Source organism: Halichoerus grypus, chromosome 5 (genome assembly GCF_964656455.1).
Source record: "Halichoerus grypus chromosome 5, mHalGry1.hap1.1, whole genome shotgun sequence".
NCBI lineage: Eukaryota > Metazoa > Chordata > Mammalia > Carnivora > Phocidae > Halichoerus > Halichoerus grypus.
The window spans coordinates 118,510,019-118,533,192 of record NC_135716.1 but is presented as its reverse complement, the minus strand read 5'-3'; the positions used below and the strand labels follow the sequence as shown (position 1 = coordinate 118,533,192).

General features: G+C 36.0%; 1 protein-coding gene across 1 annotated transcript; it reads left to right on the top strand.

The window, feature by feature from the left end:
* The first annotated feature begins 699 nt into the window (after positions 1–699).
* Positions 700–22,924, top strand: RPF1 (ribosome production factor 1 homolog). Its single transcript, XM_036108879.2, has 9 exons — positions 700–970; positions 2,428–2,484; positions 4,189–4,269; positions 13,381–13,476; positions 14,055–14,208; positions 21,068–21,150; positions 21,563–21,744; positions 21,941–22,067; positions 22,692–22,924. Exons 1-9 carry the CDS (start codon positions 743–745, stop codon positions 22,731–22,733), a joined length of 1,050 nt encoding a protein of 349 aa, XP_035964772.1. The 5' UTR covers positions 700–742; the 3' UTR covers positions 22,734–22,924.
* Positions 22,925–23,174: the final 250 nt, after the last annotated feature.

Sequence of the window (23,174 nt, the reverse complement as noted above, 5' to 3'; positions counted from 1 at the left end):
AGCTTTACTCAGATAAGCAGCTCTTCCCTCAAATAACTGCATAGTTTACCCATTACCTCTTTCAAATCTTTGCTTAATTTAACTTTTTCAATGAAGGCTACTCTGACAATCCTATTTAAAAGGCGCAACCTGCCCCTTTACCCTCTCATCTTTCTTTATCCTATTCTATTTTCTCCATGCCATGTGTTACTTTCTAGCTCACCATACTATTTGTGTGCTCATTTCAGGTCTTCTTCCAGTAGGACATAAACTTTATACAGCAAAGGCTGTTTTGTTCCAATATTTTGAGGGCTTGGCCCATAGTAGATGCTCAATAAAGGATTCTACAAACTCATCATTTCAGTATTCTTACAGCTGGGCAAGCCCCCTAAACTTTTCTCAAAGCTAAATTTCACCATTTTTTTTTTTAATTTAAGATTTTATTTTACTTGAGAGACATAGTGAGAGAGAATGAGCAGGGGGAGGAGCAGAGAGGGAAGCCGACTCCCGGTTGAGCAGGGGACGAATGAGTGGCTCGATCCTGGAATTCCAGGATCATGGCCTGAGCTGAAGGCAGACGCTTAACGACTGAGCCACCCAGGCACCCCTAAATTCCGCCACCTTCTTAAATGGCTAAAGATCACAGAGTAGTAGTCCACCTTTTTCTTTAAGAACTTCCTGACCCCGGAAGTAAAAGATTAAGTAAGGGAGTCACAAGGGTAAGCTATTTCCGTTTCCGTACAGACGCCTAGAAGCAAACACCATGGCGAAAGCCGGGGATAAGAGCGGCAGCCGAGGAAAGAAAGGCCTGAAACGGAAAGCGACCGCCGAAGAACCTCAGGAGGCTGCAGCCGCGGAGGATGGGGCGCCGGAAAGCGGGGTCCAACTCCCGAAAGCGGCTGCCTTCCCCCCGGGTTTCAGCATTTCGGAAATTAAGAACAAACAACGGCGACACTTAATGTTCACGCGGTGGAAACAGCAGCAGCGTAAGGTAGGACGGGACGGAGGCGGCAGGGCGCATGCGCCGCGTCATTTATGCGCGTGTGTGGCAGTGGGGCGGGGAATAGCACTTGCGTGGTCGCTCTTGGCCTGGCGTCGTGGAGACGGTAATTAATCTAGACCAGTGAGGGGGATATTCTTGTGTCCTGGTCCCCTCGCACTGTTTTGGAGACTTTCTCTAGGTTCAGCTTTTTGCCTGAGCGTCAAGGTTTCTCTTCCTTTCTAGCCCCTTTCTAGGTTCCCCCTCTGAGAATGAAAGCGAGAAGTCCCGCTCTCCTAGCAGTGAAAATACGCCTCCTGACCTGGAAGGCGAAATTCTCCCATCTCTGTGCTTCGCCTAGTCCATGTAACTTTGGTTGATTCCTAGAATCTGTAAAACGGGCACTGCATAAACCCAAAGTGATGCTTCTCTGATTCCTAGACAGCAACTCTTACCGAAATTAATTCTGTGAAGTTTCTAGTAACTGTATTTACAACGTTGCCTTCAGACTGTTCTAGGAGATAAATATGAGGAGATAAATAAAGCTCAAGGTCACAGTGCTTATTTGTGGCTAAATTGAAATTGGAAGCAACCATTTGTTTATTTTTGTACGTCATAAAAGTTACACACATAATATTCTTTTTACTTGCCTGTCTCCTTTTACTAGATTTTTTTGAGGTCGTGGATTGTGCCTTATTCATTATAAGCGCCAAAGTGCTATTGGAGTACATAGAGAATCTAACTCATTCTAGGTGAGCGCGTATGCGGGAAGGGTCTCCTAGAAGACTTCTTGACACCATAATCTGAAACTTGATGGGTGGAGGGTAGATAGGCACTGGGGGGTGGGGGGAGAGTACTTTGTATTGTGTGTTAAGCATTCTGTTTAGAAATCTCCGGAAGGTACAGATTTACAGTACAATTGTAATTCACCTTGCAAGTTCTTAATAATTTTAAAAGCATATTTTGATTATAAGATTTATGGAAAACTAATGGTGGTTCATTGGAAGCAATCTGAAAACGTATCTCCCATTGTCATTTATTTTTAGTACTTTCCAAAAGAAACAAGCAGCATAACCATGGATTTCTTTAGAACGCAACTTGTTAGGAATGCAAAATAAAACAAAAACTTCTTAACTTATTTAAGTATACGTTTTACATTTTTACTTAAATTGAGACTTTATAGTAAAAGATAAAGCTAGTAAAACTTTAAATATTCAGACTTGCCAATTTAGATTTTTTTTTTTTCCAATTTAGATTTTTTTGAAGGAGCAAGATGTTTATTTTTTATTGATTGGCCGGCTTATTTGGTTTACAATAACTTAGGTATGAAAATCTGTGTCAGGATGTTTACTACATTACAAAGATTGCTCAGTTTAAGTATTCATAGCATTAGTAATGTATAGTTTCAGTATGTGTTTGTGATATAACTGGTGGTTTCTCAATATTGTTCTTTGCTTTAAACTTTTTAGGAAAAGTTGGCAATTAAGAAAAAACTTAAGAAAGAGAGAGAAGCTCTTGGTGACAAGGTAAATAAAATTTTTAGCCATCTGCTTTTTGTCTTATATTGAGGAATGCTTCCTGATATTTATGTTGTATCATTTTCTTTTAAATTTATTATAAAATATTCCCAGTGTATAAAAGATGTGAAAATAAAATAGTATAACAAACCCCTTTCTATTCTTCACTCAGCTTAGAAACAGTGCGTTAGCAAATAATATTCAGTCTTTTGGATGCTTCTTCCTGATTGCTTTCCCTTCCAAAAATAACCACTTATGAAATTGCCATGTTTTGTTCCCATGCACTTCTTTTTTTGTGTCCCTAAACAATGAAGACAATAGTGATGTTTTGCATTTTTTTCAAAATTTCACATAAATGGTATGTCTGCTTCATCGTGCTTATTTTACTTAATTTTATGTGTTTGAGAGACAGAAACTCATCTTCCTGACTTTGGGAATGGGGAAGCTCCCCAGTCTAGGCCTTGCCAGACTTGCCAGTATTAGACTGTTTTGACTTGCAGAATCCTATCAAGTAACGTTAGTCTCTTAACTCTCAGTAATCAGTCAATTACAGCAAATATGCCAATCACCATTTGGAAATTTCACCATTCTTGTTTTTTGGACTGAAAGATGACTTCCTAGAACTGCCTCCTTTAAGAAATTACTTTTAAAACTTAATATTTGTTCATAGAATATAATAAAAAATAAAATCCTAGTTTATCAGATCATACTTCTTCATATCTCTGCTAGCATACATATGTTTTGAATTTGTTTTAGTCAGTGTATGCTTACAATTCTTTGTTCCTGCTCCTTAGCATTTCATTTACACAACTTTTTGGTCTAAGCTGAGTATGTATGTTGCCAATTCTAACAGTATTCCATTATGTTAAAGTGTCGTCATTACCCTCTTGTTGGATATTTGCCCTATTTGCTGTTCATTTCCCCTAATAATAGTGACACTGTATATTTCTTTATATAAATTGTTCCTCCCTTTCATTCCTTACCATAAATGCCTCAAACTAGAATTACTAGTTCAGCAGATTAGATTTGTAGCTTTCGTTACTTATTTCTGAATAGCTTTCTGGAAGTATTGGAAAGGTAGATATACCTTTGTACAGCCAACCCTTGAACAGCATGGCAGTTGGGTTGCAGACCATCTCCACTCCTGCACAGTTGAAAGTCCCAAAAACTTAACTACTAATACCCTACTATTGATCTGAAGTCTTAATGATAACGTAAATAATCAATTAACACATATTTTATATATTTATTATATACTGCATGCTTACTATAAAATAAGCTAGAGGAAAGAAAATGTTATTCAGAAAATTATAAGAGAAAATACATTTATAGTCTTGCACTGTAAAAAATTTGCATGTAAGAGGGCCTGCACAGTTCAAATCCATGTTGTTTTAGGGTCAACTGTAATTTTTTTCATTCTGTTTAATAAACTTTTTAGTGGATAATTATTTTAATTCCACTTTCTTCTTTCAGCTACTTCTGCATGGTTTTAAGTCATTTCATTCAGTTAGCAATTCTTCTAGGATGTTTATGTTTCTGCTCAGTTAAAAACCTCTTACTCAGTATTATTATTAGGATTGATGTAGCAGTGGAAGTGAGGAACAGATTCAGTTTTTGGATTATCTGCAAATTTCTGTTATTCTTCCCCAATCAGAATGCAAAATTATTAATGTAAATTGCTTCTAAAACTTAATCTTTTTTTCTTTTATTTAGGCTCCACCAAAGCCTATACCAAAGACCATTGACAACCAGAGAGTATATGATGAAACTGTAGTAGACCCTAATGATGAAGAGGTAATGTTACAAGTCTTAAATAAATTTGGATGGCCACATTTGATAAATCATTTGTTCATATATTGATACTTAAAGTACTGGCTGGTGAAGTTGTATAATGGACTGATTCAGCTATAATGTTGGCATATTATTTGCTATAGATTATTTCATAATTGAATTTCTCAAATGTTCTAGAAAAAGGCAATGATTACTTATTTTCTAGAAATATATGATATTTTATGCCTAGGTAAACTTTTTGTCATTTAGTATCTTGTGTAGTGCTTCTGTTGTTTTTAATATCATTCGAAAAGCATTCCTCATACTATAGATTTTTGTAGTATTAGACATTTTGATTTAAGGATAACATTTGGTGGTACTTCCTGTGTCCTCATAAAACTCTTCGCTTCAAGATAATACCCACTTGTCACTTTTCACATTTTCCTTTTAAATAGTTGGTGACAGTACAGTGAGAGAATCAGCGTTTTTAAACTTTTTTTTTTTGTAAGCACATTTGGTTTTGGTTATATTTGCTCTCAAACAGTACTGTTAGTGACATTCTTTAACATTTCCTGATATAGTCATTCATTCAATCAGTCTGTCAATCTTCCAGCAAATGTTTGATTGCCAGCCGTGTATTGGGATCTGTTTTAGGGACTTGGGACCCACCAGTGCACCAAACACTCTGCCATATATACACACAAAATATCAGCCCACCTGAAACTTACATTCTAGGGAGAGAGACAAACAGTGAACATAATAAAATAAATTATGTGTTAGGAGGGTGAAAGAGGGGGCCTGGGTGGCTCAGTCAGTTAAGCGTCCAACTTGATTTCGGCTCAGGTCGTGATCTCAGGGTTGTGAGATCGAGCCCCAAGTCAGACTCTGTGCTCAGCGGGGCGTCTGTTTGAGATTTTCTTTCTTCCTCTCCTCCTGCATGCATGTGCTCTCTCTCTCTCCTCCTAAAATAAATAAATCTTAAAAAAAAATTGGGTAAAGTAGATTCAGGACTACCTGAAGTAGAGAGAGTTTGCAATTTTATATATATAGGAATATGTGTGTATGTACGTTTTATTTAGTTTGACATAATTTCAGACTTAATAGAAAAGTGGGAATTCATGTATGCCCTTCACCTAGATTTCCTAAATACTAAATTGTACCACACATGCTTTTCTTCTGTATTCTGTCTGCAATGCTTGAGAGTAAATGGCAGCCCTGAAGCCTGTTTACTCCTATATAATTTAGTGGATTTTACTTATAAACAAGTGTGTTTTTCTTAAACACAGGGTATAGTTATCAAAATCACAGAATTAACATTGATTATTATCTAGTCTAGACATCTTATTTCAGATGTCTACAGTTGTCCAAATGGCGTCATTTTTAGCAAAAGAAAAATCCAGCTCATGCATTTTATTCCATTATAATGACTTTAACCTCCCTTAATTTGGAACAGTTCCTCGGACTTTCTTTGCTTTTAATGTCCAGGTATTTTTTGGAATGTCACTTAATATGAGTTTAGTAATTGCTCATGATTATGTTCATTTTATATACTTTCCTTTTTAATCAGTTGTTTGTTCATGTCTATTGCCCATTCTGTTGGTTAGGGTTGCAGTTCTATATAATGATGGTCAGAGTAGGCTTCATTGAGAAGATGACCTTTTAGCAAAGACTTGAAGGATGTAAAGAAATTAGCCATTTTTGATAATAAATAGTAAATCAATAAAGAAATTGGCCTCCTTGCAGTTCTGCCCCACTTGTTTCCAAGGAATGGCCAGTGTAAAAACTAGTGCATAAACAGTTAATGCAAAAGCTCTAAGGCAGGAGGAGCATGTTTAGTATGTTTTTGAAGAACAGCAAGGAAGCCAGTATGCTGAAATATAGTGAGCAAGAGACAGGGTTCTAGAAGAGGTGCCAGGGAAAGTATTGGGAAGAGCAGAGGGCAGAGCAGTGGCTTTGTTGACCATCGTGAGGACTTAGGCTTTTATACTTAGTGAAATGAGCCTTTGGATGGTTTTGTACAGAGGAATGATATGATCACACTTAGTTTTTTAATAGTAATTGGTTGCTGTCTGAGAATGTAATTAGAGAGGCAAATAGATACTTAGGAAGCTACTGAAGTAATCCAAGAAAGAGATTATGATGATGATGACTTGGGCTATTGGGCTACAGCGATTACAATGAGTGTTGAGAATCAATTTGATTCGGGTTTTTTCCCCAGGTATATTTTGAAATTAGAGCCACTAGAATTTCTTGATAGATTGGAAATGGGATATGAGAGAAAGAGGATTCAAAGATGGTATTGAGGTTTTTAGCCTGAGCAGTTGGAAGGATAGAAGGATGGAATTGTCATTGACGAGATATGGAAGAGGTCTTGGCTGGAGATAAATTGGAAATCATAGGTATTTAGAGGCTACATATATGTAAAAACTTCCTAAATATTTACCTAGGGGAGAATTTGTTGGGTCATGAAGTGTGTAAATGTTCAACTTTACATGATGGTGCCAAAATGTTTTCCAAAGTAGTGGTATCATTTTTCACTTGCATAGAATTAAGGATAGTATTTCTGGTCATCTACATTCTGACCAATACTTCTACATTCTGACCAGTACTTTGCCTAGTATAAAGGACTATCTCATTGTGGTTTGAGTTTGCATTTCCCTGATTCCTAATGTGGTTGAGCATCTTTTTCATGTATGCACTGTGTTTTTGCTAAAGTTATGCCAGCTCATGTCTTTTGCCCAATTTTCTGTCCTATAGTATGTTTTACTGATTTGTAGAACTTCTTTTTATATTTTGGATACTAATCTTTTATTAAGTATCTTCCAATTTGTGGATGCTCTTTTTACTTTTTCTGTGCTGTCTTTTGGTGAATAAAAGTCCTTAATATAGTTGAGTTTAAGGTTTTTAAATATTTAATGTTTTTTGGTCTTATTTAAGAAATCTTTATCCTGTGATCATATGTTCTCATATTTTTTTTCCTAAAAAAATTGAAGAGTTGATTTTCACATTTATGTACGTAATCACCAGGAATCGATTTTTTCGTTTGGCATGAGAAAGAAAACCAATTTCTTTCTTTCTTCCCCTGCCCCTTTTCCTACCCCCACCATATGTAACCAGTTTCCCCAGCACCATTTTTGCAATAGTACAACCTTTCCCACTGAATTATAATGCCGTCTCATAAATCAAGTATCCATATATACTTGGCCTTTTTCTGGACTATTGGTCAGTTTGTTGCTGTATGACTTCTTTATTTTCTTAATTATTTATCTTCATGGTAAGTTTTGATATCTGTTAGAGCAGAATGCCCCTCTCCACCCCCATCCTTTAATCTCTCTCTTCAGGAACGTTCTCTCTCTGAAACTTTGGTCTGCCATATAAAATTATAAATTGTATTAAAGCAGATAACTTAGGGGTTCTATTTATATATTGCTTTTTTTAGATAGGTGTTCTTACTGAAAATGCATTTCAATGAATATAGTTTTCTTCATGCAAGTTTTATACATAAATTTTGTTAGAGCTATTGCTGCGTATCTTGTGTTTTTTATTAGTGTAAATCACATCTCTGAAAATTGAATTATTTGCTGATTTATAAAAATGCCATTGATTTTTGGATTGTGATCTTCTAAACAGTTTACCTAAATTCGTTTCTAATAATTTGTTTAAATATCGTTTTCGTTTCATGTTTAGCTAATCATTTCTGCAAATAACTCTCAGTCCATTAATAATTTATTTCTTTTGTGCTGACTAGAACCTCCAGCATGTCAAATAAATAGAAATAGCAATAGTGTTATCTGTGCCGTGTTCCTAATTTTAAAGAGAATACTTCTAACATGTCATCATTAATGTTTATCTTTAATGGTAGATTGTCCTTATAAGTTAAGAAAATCCATTTATTCTTTTCTTGCTGGCGGGGTTGTTTGTTTTATCATGATTGCATGTAAAATGTTACCAGATAACGTTTTCTGCAAATATTGAGATAATGATGTACTTTTTCTGCAAATATTGAGATGAGTATGCAGTTTTTCTCCTTTATTGTATTAATGTAGGAAATGAAATAGATTCTCTAATGTTAAATCTCTTTTGCATCCTTGGGATAAATTCAATTTAATTAAGATGTTTTATCCTTTACACATTGTTTTGGTTTGTCAGAACTTTGTTTGGAATATGTGTATCTGTGTATATAAGGGAGACTGCAGTAATGTTCCTTTCCATTCCTAATATTATCTATTTGGGCTTTTCACCAGAGATAAAATGTTTTGTTAACTCTTTTCAAACTACTTTTTTGATCATCTCTATTTGAAACTTTGTTTTCTAATTTATTTATATCGCACCTTATCTTATCATTTATTTCCTATTACTCCCTTGAGTTTATTCTTTTTATTTGATTATTTTTCAACTTCCTTTCTATAATGAGCAATTAAGGCCACAAAATTCCCTCTAAGTACCACTTTTGGTATATCCCACAAGCTTTAAGATGTGTGTCCTTCCTTATTGTTCAAATCTTGGTATCTCTTATAATGAAAGATTTGTTGATTTCTTCTTGTAATTTCATGTTTTTGGTTTTGCTTTTGTTTTGTTTTTGCTTGGTGTATTTTATTTCATTAGTTTTTCCCCTGATCCTTGTACTTCTTTTCTTCTACTTACCTAAGGTTTCATTTATTCTTCTTTTTCTAGTTTCTTAAAATGGAAGCTTACGTTACTAATTTTATACTTCTCTTTCTTTTTAATATAATCACATAAAGCTATGGTTTTCCTCCTAAGCACTGCGTTAGCCACAGTCCATACATTTTGATATGTTTGTTGTGTTTTCATTTTCATTCTGTTCAAGATATTTTCTAATTTCTCTTGGGATTTCTTCTTTGGTTCATTGATTAATAAGAAGTGTGTTGCTCAATTTCCAAATACTTGAGGATTTCCCAGATATATTTCTGCTGTTGATTTCTAATCCAATTTTATTGTGGTTCTGGAACATACTCTGTTTAATTTTAGTCCTTTTCAAGTAAAGGGACTGTTCTGTGTTCTAGGGCAAGATCTGTTCTGGAGAATATTCTGTGTTCCTTTGGAAAACATGTATATTCTGCTGTTTTGAAGTGGAGTGTTAAGATAGTTGTTTTAAGTTGGTTGATTGTGTTGTTCATATTTTCTATATACTTGCTGAATTTCTAATTCTATCAGTTACTGAAAGAGGAATATTGAAATCTCTAATTATAATTTTCGAATTATTCATTTTTTCCATTCCTTTCAGTTTTGCTTCAAGTCTTTTTGGGGGTTCTTTTGTTAGGTACATACCTATTTTTAAATGTTTTTGTTTTTGTTTTTACTTTTCCTCAGGTATGTGTCCACTTATAATTACTGTATCTTCCTAATGTACTGACTAGTAATCCAGTGTCCCTTATTGTCCCGTCCCTTAAATTGTTCACTGCAGCATTTCTTTTCTTAATGTCTATTTTGTCTCATGTACACGTAGCCATCTAAACTCTCTTATGGTTACTGTTCACATGGTATATCTTTTTTCATGCTTTTACTTTTAACCAGTTTGTATCTTTGAATTTAAAATGTCACTTACGGGGCGCCTGGGTGGCTCAGTTGTTAAGCGTCTGCCTTCGGCTCAGGTCATGGTCTCAGGGTCCTGGGATCGAGCCCCACATTGGGCTCCCCGCTCAGCGGGAAGCCTGCTTCTCTCTCCCACTCCCCATGATTGTGTTCCCTCTCTCGCTGTGTCTCTATCAAATAAATAAATAAAATCTTTAAAAAAAAAATAAAATAAAATAAAATGTCACTTACAGCATATGGTTGGATATTGCTCTTTCATTCAGTCTGACAATTAGTATTTAATGTTAATTATTGATGTAGTTATATTTAATTCTGCCATTTTGCTGTTTTTCAACATATTTTATATCTTTATTTTTATTCTGTTCCTCCTTGACTGCTTTCTTTTATATTAAAAAATATTTTTTAGTATGCTATTTTAATTCCTCTTAATCTTTTGAATTATATATTTAGGGTTCTTTTAGCAGTTTCCCTAGGAATTACAGCATACTTTATCACAATCTACTTCAAGTAAATACAGACACGATGCTGGTAAAGTATAGCAGGTTTTACACCAGTGTAGCTTTGTTTCCTCCACTCTTGTTTATGATGTTGTCATATATACAACATCTGTCTATGTTATAAATGCAGTGTTATAATTTCTGCTTTAAATAATCTCATTTTAAAAAAAAAAATTAAGAGTGTACACACACACACACACACAAAGTCTTTTGTGGTTACCTTTGTATTTACCATTTATAGTACTGTTCTTTCTTTTCCTTGGATCTGAGTTACCATCTGGTGTCATTTTCTTTCAGTTTGTAGAATCTCCTTATGTTTTTGTTTTTATAACAGATCTAATAGCTGATTATCTCATTTTGGTTTATTTAAAAATACGCTTATTTTACCTTCAGTTTTGAAAGAATTTTGCAAATTACAGAATTCTTGGTTGACTTTTTTTTTTCTTTTAGTATTTGGAACATGTTCCATTACATTTTGACCTTCATAATTTCTGATGAGACATCAGCCATTTTAATAGTTGTTCACCTACACATGGTTTTTCTTATTTCTTTCAAAATGTTCTGTTTTTGGCTCTTAGCAGTTTGACTTTGATGTGTTTAGGTTATTGTTCTTTTTATCCTATTTGGGGTTTGTTGAGCTTGTAGCTGTATGTTAAGAATTTTTCACCTATTATTTCTTCAAATACTTTTTTCTACCTTCTCTTTCCTTCAAAGACTTCCTTTTTTTTTTTAAGATTTATTTATTTATTTATTTGAGAGAGAGAGAAGGATCCGGGGGAGAGGGAGAAGCAGGCTCCCCGATGAATGTGGGTCTTGATCCCAGGACCCTGGGATCATGACCTGAGCCGAAGGCAGACGCTTAATGGACTGAGCCACCCAGGCGTCCCAGAGACTTCCTTTTCACACACTACTGAAATGGTTAACATTGTCCTACAAGTTTCTTCAGTTTTGCTCCTTTTTTTTTTTTTAAAGATTTTATTTATTTATTTGAGAGAGAGAGAGAATGAGAGACAGAGAGCATGAGAGGGAGGAGGGTCAGAGGGAGAAGCAGACTCCCTGCGAAGCAGGGAGCCCGACGCGGGACTCGATCCTGGGACTCCAGGATCATGACCTGAGCCGAAGGCAGTCGCTTAACCAACTGAGCCACCCAGGCGCCCTTGCTCCTTTTTTAATGATTGTTTTCTCTATTCTTCAGATTGGATATTTATTAATCTAATTTCAAATTCATTGATTCTTTTGCCATCTTAGATCCACATTAAGCTCCTCTTTTCTCTTAATTTCTTGAAGAGATTTATTATGGCTACTTTGAAATTTTCACTAAATTCAACATCTAGGCCCAGTCAGAGACAGTTTTTATTGGCTGCTTTTTTCCTGATTATGGGTCATACTAAATACCTAATTTTTTGGCCGAAAGCTGGACATTTTAGACAACATATTACAGTAGTTCTGGACTGTTTTATTTTTTGAGTTACGGATTTTTTTGTTCTAGTAACTTGCCTAGATTTAAACTGTGTAGTGAATCTGTCTCCCCATCAGTAGCACTGTCAATGCAAAATGAACAAATCTTTTAGAATTTCTTAAAAAAAATAGAGAAAGAGAGAGAGAAAGGAAAGCAAGCAGGTGAGCCCAGTGAGGACAGCTGCTCAGGATATACAGTCTTGACAAAGAAGAGAGTACTCTGGAGAATGAACATCTAATACAGGGTTATATATATTTTTTGTTACATCAAGAGTTACAAAGCATCATGACAAAGGACATTTCAGAAAATTACAAACTTTATCTTATGCTTTTAGTATGTGCAAGGTTGCAGGCTTTGGAGGTATGGGAATGGAATTTAGGGAGATTTTTACTCATCTTTAGTTTAAAGTGTTCTTTTAGAAAGTTATTTGTTAACAGAGTAGATACACAGTGTGTGCTTGGGGCAGAAATAGAGCCCATGCTTTGAAGTTTGGTGAAGTCATTCTAACCTTGGTAAAAGTTGGCTTCCTTGGGAGCCCAGGAGCAGGGCCCACAAACATTAAAAGTTGAATTTCCTTTAACAGCAATGTGTGTATCTACTTGTTTTTTTTATTGTTATTTTTAACCTGCCTCCCTAGAGATCCTCTCTGAGTTTGTATGGCTTAATGGTAAGCCAGTGATTTGGGCAGAGATTGTGTTGAGGTACCTTGAGCCTCTCAACTTCTATCAACTGAGCTGGGTGTGGGTTGAGGATTGCATTCAAAGTTGCAGCCAGTTCTCAAGTCTCCTTCGCCTTTCATGTGAATTGGTTTCTTAGAACTCTTCCATGTGTAGTTCAGCTGTTAGCCAGGGATTTGTGGAGATTATCTCAGCCCCTCTGTGGCTCTTTCACTTCCTTAGCTCTCCTTTACATTTCTGGTTGGTCCACACCTACCCTGAACTGGCCCAGTAACCTTGGACTAGCAAAGCAATGGTTTTCAAATCCACCTCTCCCCAATCCAATCCACCACCCTTGGATTCAAGATTGCTGGTTCTTCCCTACCATCAGACCTAAAGTTGATAAAGTTACTATTTTCACAGCCATGTTGATGGAAGAAATGGAATAGTTCTAAGTAAGATTCCTGATGTCCTTGCCCCTAGCCCTAGCCATTTTTCAAGAATGAACACGGCTCAGGGCGCCTGAGTGGTTCATTTGGTTAAGCACCCAACTCTTGATTTCAGCTCAGGTCATGATCTCAGGGTTGTGAGATCGAGTCCTGTGTTGGGTTCTGTACTCAGCACGGAGTCTGCTTGGGATTGTCTCCCTCTTCCTCTGCCCCTCCCCCTACTCACACACTCTTCTCTCTCTCAAATAAATAAATAATCTTCAGAAGAATAAACACAGCTCAGTTTGTGTCTTGAAATTGTTTTTTGACAATTTTTTCCAGTTTTATACTTGTATTCTACAAATAGAAAATCACTCAGCCTATTCATGTTGCCATTAATATAAGTCCTTCTTGGCTTTCTTTAAATCCCCTATCAGCTAGGAAGGTAGTCAGTGTCATAGAATCCTGCTGGAGCTACTTTTAAAATTTTGGCCTAGTAGAGTATTTGTTTGATACAAGATTATATTTTTTTCTGTTCACAGGTTGCTTATGATGAAGCTACAGATGAATTTGCTTCTTACTTCAACAGACAAACTTCTCCCAAGATTCTCATCACAACATCAGATAGACCTCATGGGGTAAACATATCAATCAGTATAGTTATTGAATTCTTAATTTTCTTACATTGCTTAGACTATTTAAAAGAACTCCTTTCAGAAGATCTGAGTTAAATTATTAGTAATTGCCATAGATAATACCTGTGAATAAGCTAAATAAAATTAATACTGTGATAATGATACAGCTTCTCGAAGCATGATTCTTCAGGATGGAGTTTATCAGCCTCAGCGCTGTTAGCATTCTGGGCTGCATCGTTTTTTATCATGGGGGTGGTCCTGTTCCTTATAGGATGTTTAGGAGCATGCCTGGCCTCTGCCCACTAGATACCACTACCCACCACCCCTACCACTACCACCAGGTAGAACCATTTTTGCCAAGTGTCCTCCTGTGGGGCGTAATCACCCCCAGTTGAGAACCACTGCTTTAGGATGATTGGCCTTTGATAAAGGATTAAATACTGTTCAGATATCATTCCTTCCCTACCCTTGCCCTTTATTAATAACACGTATATTAATCATTGCTTTTTTCTTTATAAGTGTATTCCACATAAGAATTACTCCTTTTCACCTTCGAGGATTTCTGTTATTTTGTTTTGCAGAGAACAGTACGACTCTGTGAACAGCTCTCCACAGTTATACCAAACTCACATGTTTATTACAGAAGAGGACTGGCTCTGAAAAAAATTATTCCACAGTGCATTTCAAGAGATTTCACAGATCTGATCGTTATTAATGAAGATCGTAAAACACCAAGTATCCTTTCTTTATTAAAGAAGTTTTCCTGTCTCACCTTCACCCCCTTTTAAAATATATTTGAAAGAATAAGGAAATGTTTTCTATAACTTGAAGAACATAATTTTTTAAGCTAGAAAATTACATATCTAAGATTCTATGAACTTTTTTTCATTTAGCAAATATTCATCAAGTAAATGCTATAGGCAAGACATTAGTTTAATCCTTAGTAAAAGATGCAGAGATAAACAAGAGCTTCAGGGAGTTCATAATCTAGTAGGAGAGAATAGGTAAGCAAACTAACAAAAATGGAGAGTGGATAGTACAATTAAAGAGAGAAATACAGTGCACACTCTGGTAAAATCTGCCCTGGGGATATCAGGGAGGAAGGACTTGACAGAAAAGATGCTTAAGCTCAGTCAAGGTGAATATGGGTGAGTGAGGTAGATAAGGTGGAAGAAGAGTGCCCAGTGCGGATATACTATTTGTAAAGGCAGATGGAGCTGACCCAGTTGGGGATCTGCAAGTAGTTAGATATGGCTAGATTTTATGTTACCAGGGGTGGTATCACAGGACTACATTTTTGAGGTAGATATTTGAGCCCATATTATGTATTTGCTACTGTTCCAGATGCCAAGAATACTCTATCCTTTTTTCTGTGAGTCTCAGATCTGAGGTGACTGTGTCACATGAACCCAAGGTATTTTTGTCCTGTTTGGAGATGAAAGAGCACATAAAGATGCCTAGGTTTGTTTTTGTTGTTGCTGCTGTTTTACTTATTTATCGAATGGTGCCTGTGATTCATTAATGTAATTTAATTTTTTTAAGATTTATTTATTTTTAGAGAGCACATGAAGCAGGGGAAGGAGCAGAGGCAGTGGGGCTCAACCCTAGGATCCTGAGATCATGACCTGAGCGAAAATTATGAGTTAGCAGCTTAACTGACTAAGCCACCCAGGCTCCCCTGTGAGCTCATTAATTTTGAAGATGATCATTTGAATGGGTCAAATTATTAAAATTATTAAGGATTCATAAAAAATAGGGACAGGACTTTGCTGCTGCCAGAATAACATTTTTTTTTTTAAATCAATGAACATTGCTTTTTTTTTTTTTATAATAGTTTAAAAGCTATGTTTTAAAAACCTAAATAACTTTTAGGGCCTTATTATTTTCAATATAAGTTAAAGACATTATCCACTTGTACAGGTTACTTTCCAGAGACTAAAATAGGCTAAAACTAGCTTTCTAATGTGATGTTTTGTTGGCCATATTATAATTTGGCTTGGATTGTGGGTTAATGTACCAAAATAACTAAAATCTCTTGAATACTTAACTATTCCAGAAGAGATGTTTTTAATGTAGTTTCTGCTTTCTTAAAACTGTTTCCCAAAATAAAGTGGCAAGGTCTGTGTTCCTCTCTTATTTTTTGGCAGTTAAAAAATTACTACCATTTTAAGGCTGCTGGCAGGCATTCATCAATTCAATAAACATTGTATCTTTGTTTTGGTTGAGGTATTTTATATAGGTTCGTAAGTTTCACTTATATCATCTATTGCCTTTAGACTTATGTTCTCTTTTCCTTATAAAATTGTATTGTCTTTTTACCCAAAATATATTAATATTTTTCTGGTTACCATATTGGACACCTTCAGATCATTAAGGTGCCATCAGTACATAGACCAAATTTATATTAAGGAAATAACTAGGCTAATTAACCCAAGTGTGAGATTATATTCCTATACACATAAATATATATATATATGCACACACACATATGCATGTGTTAGGTATCCCATGATTGTAGGTTTTGAGTATAGAATTATGTAGTTTTTAAAAGTCCTAATGAATAGAATTTTTATAAGTATAGTCCTGCCTGGATGTTGATTTTTTTTTTAAGATTTTATTTATTTGAGAGAGAGAGATAGTGACAGAGATAGTGAGAAAGAGCACAAGCAGGAAGGAGAGGGAGAAGCAGGCTCCAGCGGGAGCCTGACGTGGGGCTCGATCCCAGGATGCTGGGATCATGACCAGAGCCGAAGGCAGACGCTTAACTGACTGAGCCATCCAGGTGCCCCTGGATGTTGATTTTTATAATTTCAAAGGTACTTCATTTTCTTTTCTAATTGATATGTAGTAATGAAGTTGATGGCAAAGTGTTGGTGGAAGAAGCTAGGAAAGTAGACTCCTAAATTGCTTTTGTGTTCTCTTAACAGAGAATGGTTTTTAAGACTAGTAAGGACATTGGTAAGGGGCATTGGAAGTCCATCTTGGTTAAAAAGATTTTCAGATAAGGCCTAGAAACCAAATAAGGTCAGATATCCTGGTTTCAAAGAATATCTGCACAAACTTGTAAATGCGACTTTGCTAACTCTGAGGAAGATACCAGACAGGCAAATGGAAGGAGGAGGGGGAGAGCACTGCCAGTTAGTATTTGCTGTGATCCAGAAAAAACATGTAGAATAATTAAAGGGAGAATAATTTGTAGGCACATAATAGGAATGGCAGTGTGATTCCTAGAGACTTAACATGGGCTTACAAATAATAAGTCATGATTCCTAATGGTGACACTTGGAGAAAAGTTGAAAGAATTGAGGATATTCGGCTTGTGGGAAATTAGAATATGGGGGCATGACAAGATACTGGAAGGGCTGCTGTAAAAGAGTAGTGCCAAATGGTGGAAATTTATGGAGATATAAACTTGATTTCCTCTAGAAAAGAGCTTTGTCAACTATGTAAACTGTAGTATAGTGGCTTTGGGTCAGGCAGATGTGATGTCAAATACACTTCATTACTTGCTGCTTTGTAATTTTTGTCAAGTTTCTTAGCTACTCGGTTTTCTCCTATCTTAAAGTAAGAAATAACAGCTAAATCTTTAGGGTTCCCACAAAGATCACATTAAATGTATTATGTTTCCAAGGCTTAATGCCTGGTCTGTTGTAGGCATTTTAGTAAATGTTATAGGGGAAAGCATGGAAGTTTTTTCTGGAGAGACCTACATCCTCTATTCAGTATTTCTAAATGGAAATTTGAGCTAGGTAAGTCTTTGTGCTGTACTTTTGGCGGCTTGTAGGCTGTTTTGCATTCTTGGCCTTTGGGTACTAAAAGTCAGTTTTACCTCAGTCTTCATAACAGAATGCCTCTATGCATTAGGGCTTGTGCACAGGTGTAATCCCACCCAGTAAGATCTGCCACCTAGCTCTGAAATTTGGGCTAATCTGCCTAACCCTTCTCAACCTCTTTTCCTTGTTACTGAAATAGGGATAATGACTCCTATTCTTCATGGTTTATGTTAGGAATCAGCAATAACATAAGTAGTAAAGCTTTTTGTACATTGCAGGTACTTAGGAACTGATAATTTTGGATTTTGTAGTTTTCTTTTGACAGAAACCACAATTTAGTGGGAATGTTCTAGGAAGGAGTCAAGTCTTGATTTAGGTTGGAGGAAATTACCTTTACCTTCTTAGTATCCTGAGATTTCATGGTTTTTTTCAGTGTGCAAATGATCCAGAAATACTTTTGGTTATACCTCATGAAATTGAACCTGTGGTGAATTTTTGAGAAGTAGGAAGGAATTCAAATAATACTGATTATCTGCTATGTGGTAGGCACTAGTATTTATTAGAAACAAATCTGTCTTCCAAGAGTTAGCAGATCAGTTGGGAAGAAAGTCATTTACATGATTATAAGTCAAATAAGTGACAGGTGCTAAAGTTAAGTAACAGTGACAGCTGAGATTTAAAGCTTAATTTTAACTGTGTAAAAAGAGGTGGCATTTGAAGTAGGCCTCAACAGTACTGCCCTTCTTGGTCAAGCTTGCCTCAGTCCCAGCACAGTGAGCCCCTTCCCCAGAAGACCAGCACCATGTCTCCTGACCAAAGAGTTCTGCAGGGCTTCAGATCTAGTGGAAGTAGTATCAGGTCTCATTTAACAAACAGATCAGAGCACACCTAGTTAAAACTCACCAGATTCTGGCCGAGGACCAAACACTGCCCACTGCAGGCAAGGAGAGCCTCTGCAGACAGCTGGCCTGAAGGACAGAGCAGCCAGAACACAAGGTAGAGCACACACAGCACACACCAGGGACACTTTCTAAAGTGCCAGGCCCTGGGGCCTATAGGACCTCTACTTCCTAAAGCCATTACTCTTCGGAGCAGGAAACATAACGAGCTTTTCTAACACAAAAGAAGGCAGAGACTTTGACAAAATGCCAGATGGAGAAATTTATCCCAAATGAAAGAACAAGATAATGTCACAGCCAGAGATCTAAGCAAAACAGATATAAGTAACATGTCTGCTGGAGAATTTCAAGCAACAATCAAGGATATTCGTTGGGCTTGAGAAAAGAATGAAAGATTTCAGGGAGGCCCTTACCACAGAAATAAAAGAGTTAAGAGTCAGAAACGAAAAATGCAATGACTGAGATTGGAAACAGGCTAGATACAGTGAACACAAGGCTAGAAGAAGCAGAGGAATGAATAAGTGATATAGAAGACAAAATAACAGAAAATAAGCTGAACAAAAGAATTACGGAACATGAGAACAGATTTAGGGAATTCAGTGACTCCATCAAACATAACAATACTCATAAGAGTACCAGAAGAAGAGAGAAAAGGGGGCAGAAAATTTGAGGAAATAATAGTTGAAGACTTCCCTAATTTGGGGAAGGGAATAGACATCCACATCCAGGAGGCACAGAGAACTCCCATCAAAATCAACAAAAGCAGGCCATCACCAAGATACACTGTAATTAAAATTTCAAAATATAGTGATAAAAAAAAATCTTAAAAAAAAACAGTAAGACAAAAGAAGTCCCTAACTTACAAGAGAAGACCCAAAAGACTAGCTGCAGATTTCTCAACAAACTTGGCAAGCTAGAAGGCAGTGGCATGGTGTATTCAAAGGGCTGAATGGGGAAAATCTAAACAGCCAAGAATGTTCTATCCAGCAGGGCTACCATTCAGAATAGAAGGAGAGAGAGTTTCCCAAACAAAAACTAATGGAGTTTGTGACCACTGAACCAGTCCTGCAAGAAGTATTAAAGGAGACTCTTGAGAGTAGAAAAATCTCCAGAAGCAATGACAAAACAAGTAATAAAATGGCACTAAATACATATTTATTAGTAATTACTCTGAATGTAAATGGACTAAACGCTCCAATCAGAATGGATAGAGAAGACCCATCTATATGCTGCCTACAAGAGACCCATTTTAAACTAAAGATACATGCCAATTGAAAGGGGATGGAGAAGCAAAATGAATGTAAAAAAAAAGCTGGAGTATCAATGCTTATATCAGACTTATAAACTAGACTTCAAAGACTTAATGAGATGCAGAAGAGCACTGTATCATAATAAAGGGGACAGTTGAACAAGATCTAACAATTGTAAATACGCACCCAACATGGGGGCACCTGGGTATATAAAACAATAACAAACGTAAAGGCACTCATTAAGTGGGTCTTAATAGATGAGTTAAATAATGCAGGTATTTGAAATAGCATGAACAAAAAATACGTAATAGCATTAATATGTATGGTGTATAAGAGATTGTGTGCCTACCAGTTAGGAAACATAGGCATAAAGGGAGACAGATTAGAAAGGTGATTTGGGGCCACGTGAGAGCTGTATTGGTATCTTTTGTTTTGTAGATGAGCAGTTGTGAGAGTAGTTTGAAATTAGCTACAGCTGTCAAGACTCAAGGTGTATCTAGTTTGCTTTTCATTTAGCATGAGAAACCATGGTAGATAAAATGACAGTTGCATCCCATACCTTATTACATATAAACTTGATTTACAGTCTATTAGAAAATGTACTTGGAATGGTGAGAGAGGTCAGACCAACTAGGATACTGTTTTAATGTAGGTGGAAAATCTCAAGGACCTCAACTAAGAGAATAGCAGTAAGGGTAAAAAGGAGGCTATGGAAGTCCTTAATTTGAGGGTAAAAGCAGTAAATAGGATTTGGTAAGAAAGGGAGGAGGAAGTTGAAGATAACCCATGGGCTAATGGGAGAATGTTGATGCCTTTATAAAAAGATGGCAACATTTGTTTTTGTAAAACTGTGTGCAGATAATTTGGAATAGTCTGATTCTGATCTCCTTTTAAGGTTCCGTATTTGGAAGAATCAAGTTGTGTTACAAAGACTTGAGGAATGTTGTATAAGGTAGCTGCATTCCAGACTTTTAAAGCCCTTGGGCTGCTAACCCTGCCAGTTGTAGGTATACTTCATTTATAATTTAGTATGTCTGCCAGAAGTCTCTGTTTGTGGTAGACAATCAGTAGTAAATGGTTATTAGTTGATTTTAATTTGTGGCACAGTAATCCCAAGAATAAGAGCTTGTCTTTCGAGAAACACTAATAACTTTGATTTCAAAGAGAGCTTAGGAGTCTCTAAGGGGACAGTATTCAAAGCTGACAGCATATACTAACCCTACAAATGTATAAAAAATATACATACAAATGTGTTTATGTATGAAAGTGCATTTTTAGGGTTATAAGGCTTCTGAACATGGAGGTAAACTTTTTGTTTGCAATGCTAAAATTATGCTAGAATCCCATCTTATTACTGTTAGGGTAGTGGACATAAGCTCTTTTTGCCTAGTTTTGTTGAATACCCAACGTACCCTCTTGAGGGTGATGAGTCATTTATCATACGGTGAAGAGAAAAAGTGGGAGTACTATAGGTTAATCTTTTTTTGAAATACTGGGTTGACTTATGGGGCTTTAGTTTTGAGTATGGTAAGAAACTTAACCCAGAGGCATACATGTACCTACCTATTCACCTAGCTACAAATTTTATGAGCCTTTGGACATACAGACCAGTTATTTATACAATTTAAGATTTAAATTACAGCGTTCAATGTGTTCTTAGCTTTATGAACAGATGGATTAATTCTAAGTCACTTGCCAAATGGCCCAACTGCTCATTTCAAAATGAGCAGTGTTCGTTTGCGTAAAGAAATTAAGGTAAGTTTTATTCATTCCTTGATTGGCATTGGTCTCCTTGCAGTATATGCTTAGTTAACTCTAACTTACAGATCGAATTGCTTTTATAATGGCATTTGTCCTTCTGCTTAAAGCAAGTTTTAATCTACTGGCAGTTTTCTTATGAGATTGTAATTGAGTTATGGCAGACAGGCAATAGCCTTCATTACTATGAAAACGGTTACTTTTCTAGTAGGACTTTTTGGTACAGTCACAGTATGTTAAAATAATTTTAGATCTATTTCATGGGATTGGTAAGTCATCTGTGGTAGTTTGTCATTAAGAAAGATACCTTTAAAATTTTTCAGTTTGCCACATAAATTCTGAAACTTGAACTTACAGTATCAGGATATAGATTAATTCCTTATTGTGATATTTTTCATCATTTTTCCAGAGAAGAGGCAAGGACCCTACAGAACACATACCTGAAATAATTTTGAATAACTTTACAACGAGACTGGGTCATTCTGTTGGACGTATGTTTGCATCTCTCTTTCCCCATAATCCTCAGTTTATTGGGAGGCAAGTTGCCACATTCCACAATCAACGGGACTATATCTTCTTCAGATTTCATAGGTGAGGAAGGTACTTTAACTCCTTAGACTTTGACTTAAATCATGAAATATATTTTCAATGTAAACATGTTTTCTAATGTATTGTGACAAGTATTCTAGATGAGAAATAAATTATCTTTTGAACTCTGTCACATTAAAGAAATTACATTTGATTCATTCAGACTGTTTTCCCTTAATTCTTTCATTTATCTTTGAAGGTACATATTCAAGAGTGAAAAGAAAGTGGGAATTCAGGAACTTGGACCACGTTTTACCTTAAAATTAAGATCTCTTCAGAAAGGAACCTTTGATTCTAAATATGGAGAGTATGAATGGGTCCATAAGGTATGTGCCTTATTCCAAAAGCCATTTAGATCATTTTAAAAGAATGGAATGAGGAGGAAACCATGTACTTTATGCTTTGAGTGCTTATATCTTAAGCTATGCTTCTGACCTCCATAAGCTTGAAAAAACCAATCTCTAATAGGGTATTTTGCTCTGGTGATGAACCCTGGTTCATTTGAATTATCCTAAAGATCAGTGGTCCTCAAAGTGGACCAGCAGCATCACCTAGGAACCTGTTAGGAAGGCAAATTGTTGGCCCACAGACCTACCAAATCAGCATCTTAGGGAGTGGGGCCCAGCACTCCATTTATAAGCCAGTGTTACGATTCTGCTGTATGTTTGAAAACTTTTGCTATAGAGGTTTTGTAAAGTTTGTAGATTTTAAATCAGAAATGAAAACTTCAATATTTTAAAACCTGTCTCTTTTCTAGTAAGCAATAGTTCACTTAGGTATTTTTACTTCAAAATTTTACATGTATATTATACACCTACATATTAGAACAGTAACTTCTAATACCTTTATTAGACCTAGACTATTCAGTCTCTGAAATGGACCCAAAAGGGTTTTTTTTTTTTTAAGCATTGTTACCTATAAATTGTTTACTTTTTTTTCCTAATTTTCAGCCCCGGGAAATGGATACAAGTAGAAGAAAATTCCATTTATAAAATACTGAAGGAATAGTATTAAATTGTGCTAAACAGGCCAATCTTGGATTTATGACGGAAGACCCTTTTCAAAATGTCATTTACTGGTTTCATAAACCTTTTCATGTCTGGACAAAATATCAAGTGCCATGAATTACCATTCACCGTCTATGTAGCAAATACAAATAAAAGTCATTTTGGTGAATTTAGAAGTTGCAGTTTAAGTTTCCTAAAAGTTCTCTTATTTCTAGGTACTTGTAAGTTGGAATCAAGATTCAAACTAACTTTTCCATACGTACTTTCATGGAACACGTGGCCTGGAGAGAAAATACAGTCCTTGGTAGATACTAACCCATTGGTTTTCTACCAGCCTAATCTTGGATCTGGCACATAACTTTAATTGTTTCCTGCATGAATACATATTGGGAGGCCAGGCTTCTGGGATGTTTTAATATTTCCTTA

What these genes read in the sequence shown, in the direction of transcription:
- RPF1 (XM_036108879.2), top strand. Translation starts at nt 743, where the DNA reads ATGGCGAAAGCCGGGGATAAGAGCGGCAGCCGAGGAAAGAAAGGCCTG. An exon ending in TAGACCCTAATGATGAAGAG is followed by an intron (nt 4,270 to 13,380) that starts GTAATGTTACAA and finishes TTCTGTTCACAG; the next exon opens with GTTGCTTATGATGAAGCTAC. An exon ending in GTTTGCGTAAAGAAATTAAG is followed by an intron (nt 21,151 to 21,562) that starts GTAAGTTTTATT and finishes TCATTTTTCCAG; the next exon opens with AGAAGAGGCAAGGACCCTAC.